The sequence below is a fragment of the Saccopteryx leptura genome, chromosome 2 (genome assembly GCF_036850995.1).
Source record: "Saccopteryx leptura isolate mSacLep1 chromosome 2, mSacLep1_pri_phased_curated, whole genome shotgun sequence".
Lineage (NCBI taxonomy): Eukaryota > Metazoa > Chordata > Mammalia > Chiroptera > Emballonuridae > Saccopteryx > Saccopteryx leptura.
Genome location: NC_089504.1, coordinates 180,874,172 through 180,887,088, shown reverse-complemented (window position 1 = coordinate 180,887,088; position 12,917 = coordinate 180,874,172). Strand labels below are relative to the sequence as shown.

The window sequence follows — 12,917 nt, the reverse complement described above, 5'->3', positions numbered from 1 at the left end:
CGCCCACCATGGGGCGACGCTCTGCCCACCAGGGGGCGATGCTCTGCCCATCCTGGGCGTCGCCATGTTGCGACCAGAGCCACTCTAGCGCCTGAGGCAGAGGCCACAGAGCCATCCCCAGCGCCCGGGCCATCTTTGCTCCAATGGAGCCTCGGCTGCAGGAGGGGAATAGAGAGACAGAGAGGAAAGCGCGGCAGAGGGGTGGAGAAGCAAATGGGCGCTTCTCCTGTGTGCCCTGGCCGGGAATCGAACCCGGGTCCTCCGCACGCTAGGCCGACGCTCTACCGCTAAGCCAACCGGCCAGGGCCTGAAAACTATTTTTATTAATTGATTTTGTATGTGCCCTGGCCAGGAATCAAACATGTAACCTTGGTGTATCAGGACAACACTCTAACCAACTGATCTACCCAGCCAGGGGCTTTGAAAACTATTTTTAATCTTTTTACTTGACCCATTAAAGGGTTATGAACATTGGGTTTCTACTTTAGAAAAGTAAATGGAGTGATCATTTGTGAAGATTTTAAATATTTGAGCCACAAATTAGCTGTATTTATTGATGCTCTAAAAACAGGCTGTTAATGACAGTCTTGCATTTTAATGCAAATAATCTGTGGGGGGAGGTATCATGAAGAAGAGTTATTAAAGGACTTAAAGGACTTAAATCATGAAGGACTTAAAATTTTGATAGTTTTTATTCCAAAAAGATTTTATTGTGGCTTAAAATAACATCTATTATAAATGGAATTTTAAAATTTAGACTAAAAGAAACAAGAGTGGAGGAAAATAGAAAGGAATCATACAGTGATACATATGTACTTGCTGCTGATGGGCCACAAATTTGACTCAAAGCATTCTTTTTTCTTCTTTTCCTAATGAGAGGAGGGGAAATAGGAAGATAGACTCCTGCATGCGCCCCTACCAGGATCTAATACCCAGTGACCCCTATCTGGGGCCATGCTCATAACCAAGGTATTTTTAGTGCCTGAGGCAGAGGCTCCACGATTCATCCTCAGTGCCTGGAACGAGGAGGGAGAAGGGTGGAGAAGCAGTTCGTCGCTTCTCCTATGTGCCCTGATGGGTAATCGAATCTGGGACATCCATATGCCAGGCTGATGCTCTACCACTGAGCCAACCGGCCAGGGCCGGCTCAAAGCATTCTTTGTATTCAATTTTTGGAAAAGAAAATGTAATCACTTGCAGTTTACAATATCTGAAAGAAAATAAAAATCTTACAAGGTTACATTATTAGACGTACTACTTTGTAACTGTATTATAACCTTTGTAATAAGGTGCCTTAAACTTGGTTAACCTAAATTGAGACTCTGATATGCCTGAAAAAAGTTATTTTTTAGAGATTTGCATTTAAGATATTTCTTCAGACTACTTTAGTGTAAATACAGAATGTTTCCTAAATCTTCATGAATTACTACTAGAAAGCTGATGCTTTTCCTAGTAAAAGATGGCTTTTTACTTTTACAGGTAAAGATAGGCAAGTGTAATTAAAAAAAAATAAATACTGTGAGCCAACATTTTTAATCTGATGCCTTCTAAAATAGAACTGGAAAACCTTTTCTGACGCCTCCAGAGCTCCTGCCAAAGTAATCTAGTCTTAAAATCTTCTACATCTTATAGTGTACATTAAACTAATAGAATTTACTCTTGTTTAATCTTAAGAAGTTTGAAGAAACTGAAAGCCAATATTCATTGTTTACCCTGAATGTACTGCTACCTCAGTCAATCAGTCTTATACATACACTTATAACAATCTGTCTTATTTCAGAATATTTAGAAAGATAATTGCTTATTATCATGATTGTTCATTAAAAAACCTGTACTTGACCAACAGTCTAGAGAGAGTAATTGTGACCTGCCAGGTGTGCTTTGTTGAATTATATCTCTCCCCCCAAAAACTGGCATTCTGGAATTGGGGGTAGAATAACATTTCTTTACGTTAGCTATGCCCTATTATCATTATACATTTGGTTATTTTGTTTTCAAAGTACTGTGTTTTTCATGTGTGTGTTTATTTTCTGTTTAGCCTCGTCGTGGCCGTAGCATGTCGATTTGTGTTCCCCATCTTTCTGCTGTTCCCTCTTTGTCCCGCATTTCTCCCAGTGCTCCTTCCACCCCACCACCAGTGCTGTCTGCACCTCTTTCTCCTTCCCTCCTTCGGACTGCCCCTGAGGAAACTTTTGCCGAAAAGCTTTGTAAAGCATTGGAGAGTGTCCTGCCTATACACTCTGCTTCTCAGCGCAAGCACCGACGCTCCAGCCTGCCTTCCCTCTTTGTCAGTACTGTATGTAACCATAAACTTCCTGACAAATGAACATTTATTACCAATGAATACATCCAGGCATCAAGAATTTTCATAGAAATTAAATGAAGAACAGGATTAAACTTAGTAATAATGGTATGAGTTAGGATACCAGTTCTTCCTAGAGGTAACTTTTTGGTTATAAGCTTCTAAGGGGGGGAAAAAGAGCAAGGAGGTAATGAGAGAGAATGCTTATAACACCCTTGACACATATCAGTGTGTGTGCAGTAAAATTTAGCCTTTTTCTATATTCTCTTATCCCCTGCTGACATATACAAATCCTTACATTTTTATATCCTAATAAAGAATAGGTGTATTGCTTAATTTTAAACTTGTTGGCTTAATCAAAGGCAAATTTTCTCTTCAGCAAACATTACCTAGACATGTTTTCTCATCACTTTATTCTCAAGAGATGCTAACTGGATGAGTCTGTTTTTTCCCCATAGTCAGTGAAGAATAATTGAAGAGTGAAAGTTGGTTTTAATTGTTAGCAGTTTAAGATAATGTGTCTGAAAACTAAAAGGCCGCATAGTGTTCCCGCTGGAAGTTTTTTTTTTTTTTTTTTTAGATTAGGGTAGTATCTTGACTCTAATGAATATATTAGACACATAGTACATAGTGATTTTCTTTGACCCCATTCATGTCTATAAAAGATCTATCTTTTAAAATTATAAACACTGTGGGACCTTGCTGTTGCTTTTCCAGATAGAGAATATAGTTAACATTCTGATCTAGTAACCCCCAAATCTTCAATATTTTATCTAGGAGAATGATTAACAATACAATGTTTCATGGCTTTTGGATACTAATAGAAACCCTCTTTTAGCTGTTGTGAAGAAGAAACAATTGAGCAATTTTGCTGTCTTGATAGGGGTTTTCCCTATTGAAAAAAATGTAAGTGATCTTCATGAAAGTGAATTTTTACAGTATACATTGCATGTATCTGGCAAGGCAGGATTCTAAATTTAGAGTCTTACATGTAGAACTGCTTTCGTGACCCAAAAAAAGTGCTGTTAAATAAATTTATATTATCCTTTTGCCTGATTTGAACACCAATTTATTCAACTCATAACTAGGACCAGAAAAGTAGACATTTAGTAATTTGGCATCTGTTACATGTTTCATGTAATAAAATTAACTGCATCTAGTTTGGGACAGACCAGAGAAAGACATTACTGTTGCTAGTCACATGTCTTTTTTACAATCCATCAAAAATCTCTTCTGATTTCTACTTACAAGACATACAGTTATTTGATAAGAAAATAATACTGAAGCCTCTAAAAGGAGAGGATAATAAGAATATAGGTAGACTTTGCACAGTAACTTAAATTGAAGCATATTTCTCATAAAAATTGTTGGGTATAAATAGAATACTCACTTAGAAAATTAAATTCTTCCATGTTCTTTGAGAATGTAAAGTTGTGGAAAAGCAGCTTTTATCTAATGCAGTGTCCCACAGAATAATTTTATGGACCCTGGATGTATTTAATGGATTTTTACTATGCACATAATTTTTACAAGTATTATTTCTTTATTAATTATAAATTTGGTGTAGCCATTTCATAGGGTTACACAGAGCTACCCAGTTGTGCATGTCAAATGTAATTTCACATATGAATGTATGAATTACTTGTCTTATTCATGTTGATACAGCCTCAGTCCATGGTGCATCCGTGTGGGGGGACCCCAACATACCCAGAATCACAGATATTTTTTCCAACTATTCATGAACGTCCAGTTTCTTTTTCACCACCTCCCACCTGTCCACCGAAGGTGGCCATTTCCCAGCGGCGTAAGAGCACCTCCTTCCTGGAAGCCCAAACTCACCACTTCCAACCCCTGCTGAGGACTGTTGGCCAAAATCTTCTTCTACCTGGTGGCAGCCCAACTAACTGGACACCAGAGGCCATAGTTATGCTGGGTACTACAGCCAGTAGAATAACTGGAGAGCCATGTGAGAAACAGGTCAATTCTATGTTTGAACCACCTCAAGTTTACAGTGACTCTAGACCTGGACTAGTACTTCCAGAAGAAGCTCACTATTTTATTCCTCAGGAAGCATTGTATCTAGCTGGGGTACAGTACCAGGCCCAGGTGGCAGAACAGTATGAGGGTGTTCCATACAACTCAACAGTACGGTCAAGTCCTATGAAACAGGTACCTGAACAGAAGCCAGTACAAGGGGGCCCTCCCTCAAGTTCTGTCTTTGAATTTCCATCTGGACAGGCTTTCTTGGTAGGACACGTTCAGAATTTAAGATTAGATTCTGGATCAAGTCCAGGATCTCCCCTCTCTAGTATTTCTGCACCTATCAGTACAGATGCTACACATTTGAAATTTCACCCTGTCTTTGTTCCTCATTCTGCGCCTGCTGTGTTAACTCATAACAATGAGAGCAGAAGCAATTGTGTATTTGAATTTCATGTTCACACTCCAAGCTCCTCTTCAGGAGAAGGAGGGGGAGTTTTACCTCAGCGTGTTTACCGAAATCGACAGGTTGCAGTGGACTTGAATCAGGAAGAACCACCTCCTCAATCAGTTGGATCACATGGTCGCCTGCAGCCTGTGACTGAAGAACAGCATAATTATGCCCCAGAATTGACCGTTTCTGTGGTAGAGCCTATCGGACAGAACTGGCCAGTAGGAAGCCCAGAATATTCCAGTGATTCCTCACAAATTACTTCTTCAGACCCCAGTGATTTCCAGTCACCGCCCCCTACAGGGGGAGCAGCTGCACCTTTTGGTTCTGACGTCTCATTACCCTTTATCGGTCTGCCTCAGACAGTGTTACAAGAATCCCCACTTTTCTTCTGTTTCCCCCAAGGAACCGCATCTCAGCAGGTTTTATCTGCCTCATTTTCTTCAGGAGGATCTGCACTCCATCCTCAGGTTATAGGAAAATTTCCACTATTCTTTTAAACTACCCTACAATGCACCATAACATTTAAGTTTTCTATCCCTCCTTTCCATTTATGAGGAATATTATTTAATTTTATTAGTAAAGTTTGTCCATTTGGGGGTATTATAGACTAATTGCATTTAAGACCAATATATAAGAGAAAAGCTGCCTAATTTACCTATAATATATGCAGGCCCTTGGAAAAGAAAACACAAAAACTAGAATTTTACTCACTTGTCAAAATCAATTCTATCCATATATTTAAAACTTAGTAATGAAAATGCAAATGTCTATAATGTAAAGTTGACTCAATATTGTTTACAAATACTAATATGAAGCATTTCTTTCTCTATAAAGATAAACAGGATTAGTTAATGTAGTATTAACAATACACAATTTTTATTATTGTGGAAGGATTTTTAAAAGAAAGGAAACATCTTAGGAATTTGCTTTAACGAAATGAGGATGCCTTTTTAAAAAGGCATCAATCAAATAAGTTACTATGTATATGTCCAAATAAAATGTTAACAAAATTCTAATTTTTAGAAACTAAGTTAGAATCTAGTATAGGTGGTAGGGTTTTTGAAATTTGCTTTAAGAATTTGTGATACATGTTTTAAATTAAGAAACCGTAGATATCTGAGATATCTATCTCAGGCCTTGGTGTTTTCATCAACTTACTTAAATTTTGCTTTTTATGTTTATGAGCTTAACCACCTGTGCAAATAAAGACCAAGTAATGGACATAATAGAAATCAATAAGTGGAGTCAGTATTAACTTTCATATATTTTTGATATATTTTATCAAACTTATAACTTAAAAAATCTATGTAAGAGACTATGCTATGCAATTATATATTTTAAGACGATGTTTAGATCTTTTAAATATTCCATTCTTTTATAAATTACTGTATATTCTTCATACTTTCTTCCTATGTGGGCATAAACAACCCTGCAAATGTACATACAGTATCAGTTACTTAGAATAGTATCAAGGATCAAAAATATTCAGAAACTTGATATACGGCGTGGGCTTGCAGTATACTCACATCATTCATTACACTAGTCAGCGCATACTGTAAGTCTTAATGCACTGCCAGCTATTCTTTTAAACTTTCCAAAATAAAACTTCAAATATCATGTAGTCAATTTACAGACATATTGCAGAAAGAATGAATATTAAGATGCAGTGAAATGTTATGTCATATCCAAGTAATCTTCAAAGAAACTCTAAACTGAAATGGAACAGCAAAGGTGGGCCTTTTCATTTCCTTAACTTACTTATATAAAGTCCTGCATTTGTTTCTTACGTTGTTATTTTAACTTAAACGTTTTGTGGGTCAGGTTTTCTTAAATTCAACACTATTGATGTTTTAGTTGGTTTAATTATTGTTTTGGGTAGCTGTTCTGCACATTATAGTATGTTAAACAGCATCCATCCTTGGCCTCTTCCCACTAGATGCCAATAGTAGCCACCTCCCCCAGTTGGCAACAGTCAAAAGTATCTCCAGCTATTGCCAAATGTTCCCTGAGGTGAAGACAAATTGCCCCTGGCTGAGAACTGTTGCTCTGGGCAGTTAATGATGATAACAGGTTTTTTTATATTTTTGACAAAAGTCACCTTGGCACTACAAGAAATAACAAAAGGAACCAAATTAGAATTATCAAATACCCTTTCCTTTAATTGTTCACATTTAGAGTTTGTTTTTTACATTGATAGTCTTATTACCCTGATTATTGTCAACAGTTTTATTATAAATCTTACATTTTTGCCAGCTAAAAATAGGTTTTAACTATATATATATCACTGGTTTATGCATGGGATCAAAATATATTCTTCTCTAACCTTTTCTTACAAAAGATGCCCAGCGGTCCCTTTCATATATACTTTATTAAACTAATGTTTTGTCTTACTTAAGCAAACTCTGAAGAACTTAATATTTATTGCAAAAGCCTCTATACATTTACTTTAGAGCTTCTCTTATTTGTTATATTCTCTTCTTTCCTTCAGGCACAGGGGCAGAGCCAGGGTCAGCCATCTTCAAGTAGCACCACAGGGGTTTCATCTTCCCAACCCATACAACATTCTCAGCCGGTGAGAACCACTCTGGGCTACCTTTTGTGGATTAGCAGTAGCCAATACACTATTTTACATTTTCCTTGAATTAGATTTCTTCTTCTTTTTTTTTTTTCTTTTTTTTTTTTTTTTTTGTGTCTGTGTGTATTTTTCTGAAGCTGGAAACGGGGAGGCAGTCAGACAGACTCCCGCATGCGCCCAACTGGGATCCACCCGGCACGCCCACCAGGGGGCGATGCTCTGCCCATCCCGGGCGACACCAGAGCCACTCTAGTGCCTGGGGCAGAGGCCAAGGAGCCATCCCCAGCGCCTGGGCCATCTTTTGCTCCAGTGGAGCCTTGGCTGCGGGAGGGGAAGAGAGAGGCAGAGAGGAAGGAGAGGGGGAGGGGTGGAGAAGCAGATGGGCGCCTCTCCTGTGTGCCCTGGCCGGGAATCGAACCTGGGACTTCCGCACGCCAGGCCAACGCTCTACCACTGAGCCAACCGGCCAGGGCCATTGAATTAGATTTCTGATGTAAATTTTTGAAAGGACTAGCAAGAGGCATAACATATGTTCAGTAACATTTTAGAAAATCTCTTGTTTGTGTATTTTTGAACAATTACTATGTAGATTAAACATACGTTAAAATTGAAAAGAATTATTGTTGCTGATATGACTTCTGCCTTATTAAATAGATCATTTTATACATAATTTAACAATACAGAGAGTATCAATTTTGTTTCTACTTATATTTATCTTATTCTTTTATGAGCATTTTGTTACGGCTTTCATCGGGCTTGACTCTGATAACACTACACTAATTTTAAATTATTTCTAATTTTTGGGATGGAATGTCAGATTTTATGCTAAGAGGCACTGAATGAAAGCCTAAGAACAACTATTTCAGAAACTTAAAAAAATTTTTTTAACTTCTAATTTGGTGGGTTTATTCCCAAACATTCAAGGAACTCAAGAGTTTAGTAAAATGCTGATGTACTTAACAATAAAACTGGTAATTTTAAAATTGAATGTCTATAGCGTCTATAGCTCATCACTGATATTAGTTAATAATAATTATTTGCACAGAAATGCTTTTTGGCACAATTGACTTAACTTTCAAATAAAATTTATAGTTACTAGGGGGACGGGGAGGGGCACAAAGAAAACTAGATAGAAGGTGACGGAGGACAATCTGACTTTGGGTGATGGGTATGCAACAGAATTGAATGACAAGATAACCTGGACATGTCTTCTTTGAATATATGTACACTGATTTATTGATATCACCTCATTAAAATAAAAATTTATTTATAAAAAAAATTTATAGTTACTACATGTGTTATGGAAACTTCACAATGAAATATTTCATTGATAGTTCCCTATGAAGTATGTTTTTAAACCACCAAATTATAAATTGTCCTCCGTTGTTGTTTTTTTGTCACAGAGACAGAAGGACAAATAGGGACAGCCAGATAGGAAGGGAGAGAGATGAAAAGCATCATTTCTTCATTGTGGCACCTTAGTTGTTCATTGATTGCCTTCTCATATGTGCCTTGACCAGGGAGCTACAGCAGAGTGAGTGACTCCTTGCTCAAGCCAATGATCATGGGGTCATGTCTATGATCCTGCACTCAAGCCGGATGAGCCTGCGCTCAAGCCGGTGACCTTGGGGTTTCAAACCTGGGTCCTCTGCGTTCTAGTCCGATGTTCTATCCACTGTGCCACTGCCTGGTCAGGCCATACACACTATTTTTAAGGCTCTTACATTTGTTCTCACCAGTTTTATTTCATTAATATGTTTTGGTTATTGTTCAAAATAAAAGATATTGTGAGCCCTCTGGCATGAATATATGATAAAGGTTTGAATATATGGTGATGCCCTTCTTTACTAAGGGAAAGTAATAAAATTGAGGGAAAATTCCCACCTTATATTTGGGCATGGAATTATCTCTCTCACAATCCAATAAATGCAGAGCCATGTTTATAGCAAGATTTTGACTCTTATCAGCTCTTTCCAAGCAGCCTTTTGGTTTTTTATTTTGGTTTAGAATATTCTTTATTCTTACATCTGAGACTACTCATAATTGGTGTCCAATTCAAATGATATCTGTTTCATAAAGCCCTCCCTGCTAGGAAGTGATGTGTCTTTCCTTTCATGACATAATTGAATAGCAGTTAAATGGTGGGTTGTAGAGTCAGACTACTTGGATTAAATTCTGTGTCTATCTCTAATAAGCTTGGGTAAATTACTCAGCTTCTTCAGATCTCATATCAGCTTTCCCACCTGTACAATGGAAATAATGATAGCACCTACACTTCAGGCTTCAATAAAGATTAAATAAAAATACAAGTCATTGCTTTGTATACTGTATTTAATATTAGTCATTATCCTTATTTGTTTTGTAGAATTTGACATACATGTTTATTAGATTATTTGGGTTCCCTGAAAGTAGTCATATCTGGTCCATTTGGGCCCCAGGGCTTAGCTAGGTCATCAGGGTCTCCTAAACTGTGGCTATTCAGAGCATGAACTCAATTAAGGGGTAGAGGGGTGAGAATAGAACAGGGGAGGAGCAGGAAGCATCAGCTCCCATATGTGCCTTTACCAGGCAAGCCCAGGGTTTTGAACCAGTGACCTCAGTGTTCTAGGTCAACGCTTTATTCACTGCGCCACCACAGGTTAGGCCTAAAGATGGACAGTTTTATAAACATAATCCTCTCTCTTTGCTTAAAATAATTGAGAGGCATATATGGCAATAGTAATTTAGAGCATTTAGAAAGAAGTGGCCCCTTTGGGTAGTCTAGGAGTATATGGTGATATTTTTTGGTGTACAATCACACTGGCTAATAATCAACATGTCAGCCAAAAAGTATTGTTTAGCACAGTTTGGCACCAGCATTGCATAAACTTGCCTCATGAAACCAGTTCAAAGCAATCTATCTTGACTGTGTACTAGCTTTTGGAAATGGGTGCTGGATAAAAAAAAAAAAAAAAAAAATGTACGGATCTCAATTGAGCAGTAAGAAATAACTGAAGATGCCACATGTGCCATATAGAAGAAATTATTAAGTAAGCAGGGCAGCTCATGAGCTTTCTTGTGGTAACTAAGTTTTCCATAGAAGAAGCAGCTATTTTTAGTACCTCATTGAGATAGAGCAAGCATACCACTAGAAAGGGACTCAATAAAAACATGAAAAAAGCAATCCCTTATTCATTATATTTCAGAAACCCAGGGAATAAAGTAAATTTCATCTGAAATACATTTCTTCTTTTTTTTCTTTGGAGCCCTGATCAAAGATAGAACCCACAACCTTGTTTTGGGACAATACGAGTAAGCTAATTGACCCTGGCTTTTTTTTTTTTTTTTTTTTTTAAGATTTTTATTTATTGATTTGAGAGAGAGGAGAAGAAAGGGGGTGGGGAGCAAGAGCGAGAAGCATCAACTCATGGCAGTTGTTTCTCATATGTGCCTTGACTGGACAAGCCCGGGGTTTTGAACCAGCAACCTCAGCATTGTAGGTCAACACTTTATCCACTGCACCATCACAGGCTAAAGAGCATATCTTGCCTCACTCTAATAAAAATAGACATAAAGTTTCCTGATAGATTGGGACCTGACTATGTAAAACAAAAACCACATCTATTAACAGACTCTACAATCTTTTTTATTTATGGAACTCCAATAGCTAAAACAAATGAATGCAGCTTCTTGGGTACCTGTAGTTCTTAAGTTCCTATAGAACTTTAATACAGAGAAAGAACACTAGTCTAGAAGTCTTGAATTCTGGTTTGTAATTTTTAGTTCTATCCACCTATAAGCTATATGATCCCGGAAAGATTAAATATTCTAGACCGCATATACTTGGCTCAGATTTTTATTCTACTTAACTTAAATATCATGCCATGCTTAAAATAAGTCACAATATCACAAACATAAATTAATTTTTGTACTGTAGAGATAGCTGTCTAGCAATCTCTTTTTTTAAGTTAAAATAAGAATACATTATCAGAAATAATTAAGAATAAAATAAACATGACCACTGTTGATTTTATTTTGCTCAAAAATCAACCACAGTTCATCATTAGGACATTGATGCCATTAATAAATGAAATAAAAGCATGTTAGAGAATTCAGTTTCTATAATGGCATGTTTTTGTTTTAACAAAAGAAAACGTACTTTCGTGTAAATGACCACTTACACATACAAAAAACTTCATAAAGGTGTTGAACCAAACCACGAATAGTGTTTGCCACTGAGAAATGAGGTTGAGGTATTTTCACTTAACTTTATAATCTGATGTATTGGTTAAAATTTTTACTTCAAACAGGTATTGTTTTTGTATTAACATTTTTAAGTTAATTATAGGTATTAGAAAGTCTTGAAACTCAACTATAAAGTTTAGATTTTTGTTACACTAAAAGGGGCCATTAATTTATATAAAATTTAGTATTTGGGTATAATTATTTATCATACATTAAGTTTAAGCGTGTTATACCACAGTGCCTAGCCTAGCACATGGTTGATTCCCAAAAGTTATTCACATTGTCCTGTTTTGACTTGAGTGACAATGGTCTTGTTTTCAAAGAAGGAAACTTCATTTTGGCCGTAAAATGAGCAATCTCTTAGATATTACACCTAGTAAATGATAAAGCTGATATTCCAAATATTATGCTTTTCTCACTATTTTATAGCTATAATCAGATCTATTTTTCAAGCAAATTAATTATACAGCTTATAAAATAGATTAACGGGGGAGAATGGATTAGTTTAATAGAGGACCAAAGTGAGAACTGATACCAAGGAATAGGAAAAAATGGGGAGAAGGTTGGAAGAGAGGGGACCTATTTGGATATGGTATCTAAAGATCTTTATAAATGGCATGCTGTGGGGCAAGGAGGAATGTTGGATGAAGAACCACTGGTGACTCAAGTTTTGAAACACTATTTAATTGTTCTTAGTGGTACGTTCACAAGTGAAAAACACCAAAGGAAAAAGAAATGTAAAGTTGATGAATTTGGGTTCATGTATGCCTTGATTAATAAAATCCTCATCATTTACAGACACTGAAGGCCTTAGGCAAACATACCTCTTTCAAAACATGCTATTGGCCCTGGCCGGTTGGCTCAGCGGTAGAGCATCGGCCTGGCGTGCGGGGGACCCGGGTTCGATTCCCGGCCAGGGCACACAGGAGAAGCGCCCATTTGCTTCTCCACCCCCACCCCCTCCTTCCTCTCTGTCTCTCTCTTCCCCTCCCGCAGCCAAGGCTCCATTGGAGCAAGGATGGCCCGGGCGCTGGGGATGGCTCCTTGTTCTCTGCCCCAGGCGCTAGAGTGGCTCTGGTCGCCGCAGAGCATCGCCCCCTGGTGGGCAGAGCAGCGCCCCTGGTGGGCGTGCCGGGTGGATCCCGGTCGGGCGCATGCAGGAGTCTGTCTGACTGTCTCTCCCCATTTCCAGCTTCAGAAAAACCAAAAAAAACCCCATGCTATTAATGTCACCCTGGCCAGTGGTATAGTGGATAGAGCATCTTCCCAGGGTGCTGAGGTCACTGGTTTGACCCCCAGTCAGGACACATGAGAAGCAATCAATAGTACAACAAAGTGAAACAACGAGATGATGCATCTCTTTTTTTTTTTCTCTTTCTCTC

General features: G+C 37.8%; 1 protein-coding gene across 23 annotated transcripts in view; it reads left to right on the top strand.

Moving 5' to 3' along the window:
- The window catches only part of WNK1 (WNK lysine deficient protein kinase 1), a 184,055-nt gene that overhangs the window by 136,648 nt on the left and 34,490 nt on the right, over nucleotides 1–12,917 (top strand). For all 23 annotated transcript variants that reach the window (XM_066369502.1, XM_066369505.1, XM_066369503.1 and 20 more), the window contains one exon: nucleotides 7,225–7,308. In XM_066369502.1, coding sequence (XP_066225599.1) covers nucleotides 7,225–7,308 — 84 coding nt within the window. The remainder of the gene's footprint in view (nucleotides 1–7,224; nucleotides 7,309–12,917) is intronic.